The following is an 11645-nucleotide window of genomic DNA, read 5'->3' as shown; positions in this document are numbered from 1 at the left end:
TTCTGCACATGGTATAATGTTGTTTGCTTTTTGCTAAAGCTATTGCTCAAGTCCATTTCTTAGTGAGTTATTCCCAGCTATGTTCAGTTCCCTCTTTTTAGGGCTTGTCTAAAACATCTCTTGTGAGCATTTCTTTCCTGTGAATTTTGCATTTACAAGCCCTAAATTCCATTTGTCAGCCTGTTCCACTTAGTTACATACTATTGCCTGAAATTTTACACTCCTGTTTTCAATTATCATTTAGATATCTGACCAGATATAAATGCAGTCTTAGTGCTCCCTTGATTGTCCCAAGAACTGTTTTTTAAAAAAACAGAAGCAATATTTGCTACTTCCAACTCTTTTGCACATAAATGCTTTTTTAGTGAAAGATATTCTGTGTACTTCTGTTAGTAGATCAGCCTGTTTCTCTTGAGCTCTTTCAGCATTCTTGGATATTTCCCATCTGGGCAGGTTGACAGCTTGCTAACAGACTGCTGTCGCTGTCCAGGTTTTCTAACAGGGAGTGAGAATAGGTCAGAAAGTCCCTTTTCAATTGACATAATTCAGTATGGGGCCTAAGCTAAGGTTGAACTAAAAACTGTTTGGATGAACAGGAGATTGGGATAGTAATATACATACATAGAAAACCATAATCCACTTTGATCTAGTCAGAGAACAAATAAAAAATTATGCTAGTACAAATATGTGTATTTGGAAGCAAATCTCTCCCAGCCACAGCGAATCTGAAGGCAGAAGCATTACACTAGCATAACTAATGGGAGAAATTCAGGCTCTCCAAGTGCCAATAGAGCAAACTGGAGTCCCTTGGAATCCCAGTTTATTAATTTCAGGAAAACTCCTGAGCATCTGAGCACTCAGATACAGTGAACCCTAATCAGCGACACATCGTCACCGGTAGGACGAGCCATTAGCAGACAGGCCGGTGAAGAGAACATTAGTCTCGAGTCAGGCCACGTGGAGCAGCTCGGTCTTATCAAACTGAGCTCTCCAAGGCTCTCCCATGTACGGCTTAGTTCCTGACCACAAGTCTGTATTTAGCCACTGTAATCAATAAAGGACTAAATCACAACTTTGCTGTCACTTTCAGATCTACAGATGTTTGCAAGGTATATGCACAAAGCAGAAGGAAGGCGCTAGACACCTGTGGGGAGAGAGGAGCCAAGTGAATATCCACTCTGTTTGGCTGGACCTCCCGTCCGCCGAGGCGCAGCTGGCGGCTGCCGCACGCCCCGCGCCTCAGGAGTGCAGGGCCGCTGCCGAGGCCCTGCCACAGGGAAGGCGCCTGTCACCAGCCAGATCGTGGATGCAGCAGGTTGGACTCATGCGTCTCTTGCTGTATTTTGCAAGGACTGGGTGAGTGGGTGGACTTTGAGGGAACTTGATGGAGAACGAACACGTTATGTGCCCAGTGACCAGGAAAATAGTTGCTTGAAATACAGGAATCCAGAACTCTGACATTCAGGGTGGATTTATATTCTGTCCCTAGTTTTAACACTTTGGGCATGCTGACTACTCTGACTTTTTTTAATGCTGTTATCAGTAATGTTCGTCAACAGTCTAAGGAGTGCTTGTCATTTATGGTTTATATATTCTTTATTTTCCATTGCATACTAACACAGTGCATCATAATGATCACATACATGAAGAACAATGTTAAAAAGAAGTTTAGCTCCCCACTAGAACACATCAAAACATATCACACTGGGAAATCTGCTAAGAATTTTTTCCCATCCTGAAGTGAACTTTGAATGGCTGTTTTCAACCATTCAAATAAAGTTTAAAAAATGAAAATAAAAGAATTCAGAGAAGAATTCAGATTAATAAAAATGCAACATCAAACAGAACTCCTACTATTATCCTTATCTCTGCTTATTTTTTTACTTTACAGCAACAAGAATTTTCCTTGGTGAATGTGTGTGAAAAGAGTGTATTTTAGAAAAATTTTAGATGAAAATAGAGAGACCTGCAAGTCCTAGACGTTACATCAAACAAAGAAAAAAGGCGACACATGGTGTAATACAGGTATTCTGAATGTATTCCATATATTACTTCAGGAGTAGAGAAATTTATATTATTCATAGTCTGTTAAAAATATAATTAAGTAGCTCTAGGAATATAACACAATTCCATTAACAGTTGTTTCTGTCTTTAGACATTAAAATGACAAAACAATATTGAGGATCAGTAGTATCCACCAATAACCTTCAATATATATAGTACTTCTACTACTTAACACATTATATTGGTCATAAACAAAGCGATTAGGGAGCTTAGAAAATCCACTACAACCACAGAGTGCAACTAGTCAGCCCAAAGTAAAAAACACTGTGCTGAAAGAAGTGGATTTTTATTTTTTTAACTATAAATATATATACAATAAAAAGCCCTGTTCTAGTTTTTTTCCTGGGTCTTCTTTCATATCAGAGGGAGTTCTGAGCACAGAACAAGGGTCGCATATGGCCTTATATTCAAAGGCATTGTTAAAATGGCTGCTATCTGAAATAGGGAGAACAACACAGGGAGTTACCTGATGAGCCTTTACTCTCTTCCACATTAGGAATTGTTTGACTATCATGAGTTCTGTTTTAAAAATACCCTAGGTCCTTATGCAGTGCAATCAAATGCTACATTTACACAATAATAAACTGACTGGCGTCCCTGTGAAACTCAGCCTCACATAAATTGACTGCAGAATGTGATTTTCCAAGAAGAATTTAGCTTCAGCCTTTTATAGTGCCTAGTTGGCTATTCCAAAAACTACACAGGCATAAAGAAATTCCCAAACTATTCATGCCTGACTAGGGCCTGAAGGAACAGCCAAGCTGTTAACACAGTTGCGCACTTCCGTAGGTTATCCCAATAGACTAAAACGATACCACCCTGGACTGTACCACAGCCAGCTTTACAGGTACTCTGAATTACAAACTCTAGCAAATCACACTAAACTTTTTATTTCTTTAAACCTAAGAGTAACAGCGAATTCTCCTAAGTCAGAAGAAAAGTTAACTCAGGATAATAATTTCGGCAACCTTAGCATTAGAGCTGGAGCTGGCTGGCTCTGAAATAAAGTGCCATGAAACATAACCTTCTGAAGGTGTGATCATGAAGCAGTGTATTGAGACGCAATGTTTAAAAGATGCTACACTGTTAAATAAAGTGGGTAGCAGATTAGCAAGTTACCCAACTCCACTTAAACTCTGCCATATGTCTGTAATCCACTCATAATGAGGATATGTATCTTTTATTTATATAATTTGATAGAAAGTGCATGTAGGCAAGTAAAATGAGAGAAATCAGATCAAAATCAGTGTACATAATTCAATAGGCTCTTGAGAAAGAGATTAAAATAAAAAGACAAGATGAAACAGAAAACACTGCATGACTTACTGATAAAACGGTTCATGATCTATTTCATTCTTTTGCCATTTAAGGTGGATTGAAGAAGAGACAAATTCTTGGACTAAGTTGTCGATCACAGTTGTACAGGCAACATTCAGAAATACCAGAAGAGATTGGGTGGATTCATATGGAAGTTGAAGTCACACCAATATAAAAGCTAAAAATTTATAAAGAAAACCTGTAAAACTAATGATCGCTTATAAAGATGATATTTGGACAAATTATTTGTTAAGAAAAATATCTGGATGCCATTTCCTCTGTAGTCACACTGTGAGTCTATACGAAATAGCTAGTTAAATCAAATACTGAACAGAGCATAGGCAGCTGTGGATAAAAAGGCACTAAAAATTAACATTTCCAGTGCATCTTAACTTACAGAAGTTGCATTGTTCAGATGTGGTGTTTTTTCTTACTTTTAAAATCAAATATAATGTAAAAGGCTTTATTCTTTACTAGAGCTATACAATTTAGAATTAGCTTCTTAAAATATATCTTAACTGTCATTTTTTATTGATGCTGCCTTTCTGCTGTACTCAGAGGTGCTCTCAGTAGCAGTAATAGATAAAGGAAAAATGACCAAGGCTGAAACTGCTCTGCCATTTCGGGACCTCTGAATACAGGGAGTCCCAGCCACCCAGCTTGCAGGATCAGCTTGGGTGGGTAGCTGGGACACTCATAGAATTAAAAGTCTTATTTGTCAATCTAAGTCTCTCTACTGTGAAAGTTAGAAATGTGTACACATGACACTCGTGTATAATTTAAAGATGGCCTTCAAATACAAGTTTGATAGCCTCCTAGCAGAGGAAGTACACAGGGTTTTAAACTTCATTTCTGCTCTCTTTCTGAGCTGCAGCAAATGATCTTCAGAAGCAAGTGTTCGTGTCTCACGACTGATGCACTAGAGATATATATATATATATATGTATATGTATATATATATGTATGAAAAAGACAATTTCAACTTTGAGTTTTTAATATATTTTCATGCCAAATTCAGAACTGCTGTAATTTAACAGCAATAGGTACCTTCCTAAGAGTTACATATGCTACAGCAGCTGAATTTGTCCTGCCACATTCAAAATTCCCCGAATTTCTATTCTATTCAAAAGTATGTCACTGAACATCATTGCAGGACAGTGGAAAAAATTACTTCACTTTCAGCAGCCTCATTCATAAGAATGGAAAAATTCACTGAAGATTAAATAATTGCACTTGCAGTGGACAGGCTTGATCGCAATACAAAGAATTCATGCAAGTTGTGTGGAATGGTTCAGATATAGAAATTATGCTAGCTGAAATAAGCTATGTTTCTAGCTTTTAGCACAGTGATGGCCCAAATGTCATACCAGACATTTGGTTTGTGCTCCTTCAGCCTGAGGTGGAGAAAGGCCTTTATATCAGCATTTATTCTGTTAATTCCTTCATAAATTAAAAAATACAAAACAAAACCAATCACTTCCAACTACACACAATACATAGCCCCATCCTCTAAGGAGATCTATATAACTGAACCCTTCTACTGGCTAGTGTCCTGCTTAAAGCAGTGAAGCACCACGTAAATTTGAGGATCTGTTCAGGTGATTGCTTATAGAACTGGGGTTAAATGCTGTGTTTCTTTTTCTTTTTTTCTTTGTTTTTTAAGCACTTCTGATTAAATGCAAAAACAATCTGTTCTTCAATATTGTGCTTCTTCCATGCAGCACAACACTGCAATATGCCTGCTTGGGTTTACTTTATATGTGTATAATATATACACAAATGAAAAGTATCATCTGCAAATAATATTTGGAATGTGAAAGACACAAAATGTAAACATTTTATTTGGCAGTTGTTTCAAACAGGTGAATAAATAAATGGAAAAGTACATCTTAATATTTTTCATAGCAACAGATGCAGTTGCACACATATTTACATATTGTGGATGCAAAGAACAGTTAATTTCTTTTTGTTAAAAAATGCAACTTCCAACACTACTAGACTTGACAATTAAAGATGAAGATACTAGTAATACTTTGTTCTAGCAATCTCAACTTTTTAAAGGCATTCATTTGGAAGTAAGATAAGAGAGTCATCATGCATTTAGTTCATTTTGTCCACTTAGGTAGAAAGTCTGATGTAATCTCAGAATTATGAGTGTCATGCGCTTAAGTCAACTATGACATGTTTATAAATCAATGTAGTTCCCTTAAAACTTGAAGCAAAGAGAAAATCTCGTTTATCGATGGAGACATGTATGAAAGATCTTGGTGCCTGTATGTTTAATTCTTGAAACTTCATAAATTTTGCTTTTTCAGCATCCCAATAATAGACTTGAGTGAAAGAATAATCACTTCCAAGAATGGCATATTGATAATTACTTATCTGAAGCGGTTGGAATACCATTGACCCTCGGGATGGCATCCTTTGTAAATCCAGGAATGCTGAACCACCCCATTTCATTACTTTAGAGTCCCCAATAAATCTTGTTAAGCAAATGTACACATCCTCTTTCACTTTGAAATGTTTCACTGCATATGCATCTTCCATATCTTGGATATCAAAACGCTTAACAAATTCATTTGTTGCTTTGTTCCATTGATATATTACAGGTCTTTGGGAACTACTGGACAGAATTAAATGTGGTTTGCCGGATATTTCAAGATACTCCACATCAGTATCTCTGTACCAGGCATGCAGAGACTGATGGGAATAAAATCCATTCCCATTCCATTTGTAAACAGTGGTGAAACCAGCTTTTGAACTGTCTGCAACAACAAAATACCAGTCTTCAGCAATCCTGAAAGTTTCAATGTCATTGGGTTTTCGGATTTTAAGGATTTCAATATCTTGAATTTTTATAAACTTATTAGCAAAAATATCTCTTTTATATATGTGGGAGCCTCCAAACAGCTGTGCGACAATGACATACAGCTGACTCTCAATAACTATAGGTTTACACACAACAGTTGAAGTACCTATAGAGAGAAAAATAGAAGACATGGTTAGCACCCCTTTCTGGACCCATATCTTGACGTTATTTGGCAAGCACTGTTCATACCTGTAATGTTGTCATAGTTCCTGAACATCACTTCTACGTGGTCCCATTCAAGAAAAATGCATTTTCCAGTAAAAGGCTGCGCAATAACCACATGCTCATCATTCATGTATGAGAAAGTGTCCACTGACAGAGATTGATATGGCAGGGACTGATAAACTTCAAATTCTGCAAAATTGTACACACATACAACACATGATAATTGCACAGATACTTTCCCTGCTACTGAGACAGCACCTTCTTAACAGATATCAAGCCATTATAAATCACATTAGCTAATCCCTAGTCATTTCTTCCTATTGATACTGCAGCACTTCAACCTCTTTTTCATTTTGCTCAGTTAAGAGAGGCACTCTTTTATGTTCCACTTCTTCAAAAGCTTGTATAGCATATTAAGACTAAGTAAAAGCAGTTAAGACCCCACTCCCAAATCTTTTGCATGCTAGACTTACACTCACACAGAATTCATACTGATTTTAGTAAAAGGTGTATCTGATAGACCTTTGCCTTATTGCAAAAATGGACCCTACATTAAAAAAGAATAGATAGCTTTGCTTTTAATTTAACAGGATTAAATAATTTGCAGCACATTACCTGTAATAATGCAATCAAATTCTTTTGGAGAGAGGGTATTGATTTTGCGCTTCTTATATTCTGGTGGGCTTTCACAGTAAATGTCTTCAACTGTTGCATTGGTGCTACCCAGCCACTCCACTAACCACTTCAGTTTGCAGTCACAATTAAACGCGTTTCCTCTAAGATCACTAAATAAATAAATACATAAATAAAATCATGCATTGAAAATAATGAGTTAGCTGCTGTATTTCTCCTGGCAGGACAACAACAAACTGGACTTTTGTTAAATATGCACCCTCTTGCTTTCTCTAAATTGATGCTTACTCAATTTAATTTGCCCTGACCCATTAGAGTTCCTATAGTCACTCAAATCTACATACCAGAACCTAAACAGATTTTATTCCCTTAAGGAAATCAAAGAGAACTTGATTTGATAATCACTAGAATATTTCTGTTCACAGGTATACAAAGTCCTAGCAAACTGATTGCTGCATATTTAGGGAGGTCATTTCTTTTGAATTAGCTTTTCTTAGTAAAGTTAGTGCAGATAAGAAAATAACAATTAATGTAAATTGTCAGCCAGTCAGACAATGTTTATCCTTTAGTAGACATTGCTTAGGGTTTTAGGAGACACAGTGAAAAGGAGAGCTGTAAAGTATTTACAGTTGTCTTTTGTCACGTTTCAGAAAGCTTGTACAGGGATGGGAAGCGCCAGGAGCCGAGGGCGCGACCAGCTGCCTGGGATCAGTCATGCCAAGCACAGTCCACGGGCACAGGCCGTGGGCCCCCGCAGCTCCACGCTGCAAATTCAGCCCACCGTGCTCATGCAGGGAGCAGAGCGGGTGTCCTGCACCCACCACCCCGCACCGCAGGGACCGGAAAACAGTACACTGTAAACAGACCATATTTCAGTGAAGCAACTAAAGGGTTTAGCTACATTTTATATTTTTTATTCATATTTAAGTTATATGTTAAACCAAACTGATGCTTTGGGATAGTTGCAATTAGATTTAGATATGGAACTTAATTAATTAAGACATTTAAAGTTTTGTGATAAAAGATAACCTTCCCAGAAATATGTGTCTTCATCAGAAATGTTGTTTCCATGAAATGTCATACCCCCACACTTCATATCATGCTCTCTCATGCATTCTCACAGATGTTTCTTTCTTTTTATTATGTCTTAACAAACACGCAAATCTCTTTTTTATATAATCATTAATAATATTACTTATCTTTGTAATTAGTGAAATATTACAAGATAAAACAAATGATCAACAACATTGCACAAAAATCAAGTCTATATTTGCTTCTATAATCACTATTCAACAATAAGGAGGTTCTACTACAGGTAATTGACTTGAATAATTATCTAAAAATATCTATTTGTATTTTTTGGTATAATTAACAATTTAAGAACTGAGGATTAACAAAAATACCACGTCAAAATATTTTGCAGTATTTTCCAGTCATGAAAAGGGAATAGCATCTTTTCCAACTAGTGTTTGTTAATAAGAAATTGATGATTTCTTACACATTTGTTAAAGAATCCAAGCCTTTGAAGATGTCTTTTGGAAGTGTTTGGAGATTGTTATTTGCAAGACTCCTGTAAAAGAAGATACTTCAGTATCAGTGTTAGCTCATCAAATTACACATTTATGTGAGGTGCAAATTGAGTTTTTTGGGTTTCTTTTTTTGTTTTGATTTTTTGTAAGGTAAAGAGCCCTAATACTCTCCCGCACTTAGTTCTAGAAGACTGCTTTCAAGAATAGCTCATTTACTTTGTGACTCTTTCATCCACTAAAATATAAGGCCTCCTCCTGCTTTCGTGACTCTTCAGCAGCCTTACGGCATTTACAGTATTTCATTTAGTGGGGTAAAAAGTGCAATCACCTCTGGTGTTTTGCCAACACCATTATTTTAAAACAATTAGTCATGACTGGATCTACTAAAGCTTTCTGTATGAGGTACCAATGAGTCGCATTTGTATTATGGCAACCTTCTGCTTGCTTTTCTCTCTGCTGGAAGCAAAATCTAAATACTGTGTTTCATTCTATCGAAATTAGGATTTTTAGCCTAAGTTTTTGCAAATTTGCAGTAACAGACAAGAAATTGCTGATCAGCATGAACTTCTTTGCTAGAATGTGCACGTGTGTGTGTGTATAACCAGCAAAAACAGTTCTTAATTCCTTATTTTTAAAAGTTAGGAAAACAATCTTAAATTCAACAAATATTTCAGCTAGTAAGAGCATGAATGACATGTAAGCAGGCTTTTAACAAAGATGGTATTAAATTTCATTTAGGAATGTCTATGTAGGTTCACCAAAGATCCTGGGTTCTTCTACATGTCACTGAGGACATGGCACGTAGAGAATAATTTTACAGGGTACAGATTAGGACTCCTTTGATTAACAAAATTATTTATTACTGATGAGAAGAAATGAAAATGGGAAGAAACCCTTCTCATGCAAGATCCCACTTAGCTAGTAAGAAACTCTTCCATTTTTAGTTGTAAACACAAAAAGGACTTAACTACAATTTCTCTACATAAGTAAAGCTACTTAGGTATATACTTAATTCAAGAACGGGTGCAGACTTACTGAAGCCAGCGAGTAGTCTTTGCCTTATCCAGAATAATTAATTTGGGATTCCATTATTCTATTCTTACTTTACTGCTGTCTATGTATATCTGATTGCAACATTGCTTGGTGTATGTATCATGTGCTTCACTTATTCTTCTTTTTACACACAAGAACAATTCTCTAAATGTCAGCTAAACTCATGTGAACAAAGCTAAGTAGACTTGCAAGCACAAGTTCAGCTCAGTATGTATTCTTATATTCCTTATGACCTGCTTTATATCAAACTGAAAGGGATGATAGACTTGGAAGTGCCAATGGTTCACCAATGCTACAGGAATCTGGTTGAAAGAAAAACTTATGCAAAGTTTATACATATGCCAATTTTTGGATTAAACCTTTTTGTTTTGTATTCCATGTAAAAAGCTACATACATGGTGATCTGCATGGTATTTGGTTGATAAGAGCAAAGCCTGAGTCAAGCATGCAGTTATGGACGCATGTTTTGAAACTCTGAAACATATATATAGAAATTGTTTTTTTTTCTTTAATCTAAACAGCAGATGAATTGTGTAAAATAACAATAAATACGAAATGGCTCTACTTCACAATGGCACAATGTAATTATTAAAATTAACTGCATAATAAAACTACAAATGTTTGGATAGTTCACTTCATTGCAAAAGTCATGTTGCGAGATGGAAGTGAACAGATTAAATAGAACAAAGTTCATATTCTCCTGTAACTTTATGGGAGCTATTATTATTCTTATTTACTACGGCTCTTTCAAACGTATTTTAATGGCTCAAAAGTACTCTCCTGTTTCTCAAATGAGAAACGCCTCAGGAGGCCGAATGGTTATTCTTAATTTGTATGTACAATCTGTCCCAAAGGGTGGGGAGCAGTTCTGCAAAGAGATTATCTAGTCACAGTCTGTTGTTTATGGACCTGCTTTTTCAGTTATTTTGTCTGAAAAATTCTCATCATCCTCATGAATAGCACTTCATGTGCAACAGCACCATGATCCATAAATCTCCCCAAAATGTGTGTGCAACCACATGCAAACCATAACGGCTTCTCAAATGTGATTCTATCTTTTGCATATGTTTTCTCTTATGAAACTGTTGAAGCATCCCCAGAAACCAACACAGCAGTCAAGGCAAGATGTTACTCTTGGACTGTATGCTCAGTGGAGAAGGAACTGTGTCTTCCTCTGTATCAGAAAAGCAATTTGCTTGCTGGCAGTAACAGCTACTAAATAAATAAATGGATATAATAAATAATGTACTCGAACCTTTTGTGAATATAAAGCTATTCATGTACATAGATATTTTGTATATAAGGTCCCAGTTACCAGTCTTACCAATCTCTTTCCCTTTTCTAACAATACTCTAATTATGCCTATAATATAATTATACCTAAACTATAATGTGGATTTTTATAGGATGTGCACAACCAGTTTATATATCTTTTCCTTCTTTCCCTTTTGCCAGCCCTAGAGGTTTTCTACAAGTGACCTCAAATATGTGAGTAGTCACAGTAAACTCCTCGTTCAGCCAGTTTAGAGTCTAGTCTATTCTGACCAAAGAGGGAACAATAAAGCATTTTATGGTACAATTACTATGTGCTGCAGGATTTGGTGAGTTGTAGTTAAGCTATTATACTTATGCATTAATTATTTAAAGTTGAACACATGCTGTCTTCTAAATCTAGATTCATTAAAGAAAAAGCCAAACGATCCTGTTTCAACCCCTCTTGGAGGTTATTATGTTAAAGAAAAAAGGTCAGGATCCACTCCTCTGCCTATGACAAATACCCCAAGATATATGCTTATGAATGCAAATGCTCAGAGATGGGTATAAATCCACGTCAAGCACACCCCAAATGGGTTAGCCTATGTATAGGAAGTGCATTATATAACTTAGCCTTCCTCTCTTACAGTATTTTTGTATTTTTAATGCTTTTTAGAGTGTATACTGTATTTTTAATAAATTTAGCACTGTTAAAATAAAATTGTTGAGACATAAACTTGACATAACACAGAGACAGAACCC

The 11645-nt window shown here is 36.2% G+C and overlaps 1 protein-coding gene across 2 annotated transcripts in view; it reads right to left on the bottom strand.

Moving 5' to 3' along the window:
• Positions 1-5186: 5186 nt before the first annotated feature.
• The window catches only part of LGI1 (leucine rich glioma inactivated 1), a 31188-nt gene continuing 24729 nt past the window's right edge, over positions 5187-11645 (bottom strand). For both annotated transcript variants that reach the window (XM_088528775.1, XM_088528774.1), the window contains exons 6-9: positions 8547-8618; positions 7031-7200; positions 6440-6604; positions 5187-6356 (exon numbers count right to left, since the gene is read on the bottom strand). In XM_088528775.1, the coding sequence (XP_088384901.1) occupies positions 5539-6356; positions 6440-6604; positions 7031-7200; positions 8547-8618 (1225 nt within the window). In that variant the 3' untranslated portion in view covers positions 5187-5538. The remainder of the gene's footprint in view (positions 6357-6439; positions 6605-7030; positions 7201-8546; positions 8619-11645) is intronic.

Source organism: Tinamus guttatus, unplaced genomic scaffold, assembly GCF_059628265.1.
Source record: "Tinamus guttatus ecotype Peru unplaced genomic scaffold, ASM5962826v1 Tinamus_guttatus_pri_ptg000314l, whole genome shotgun sequence".
Lineage (NCBI taxonomy): Eukaryota > Metazoa > Chordata > Aves > Tinamiformes > Tinamidae > Tinamus > Tinamus guttatus.
Note: the sequence above shows the minus strand (reverse complement) of the source record. Positions and strands in the feature narration are given on the sequence as shown.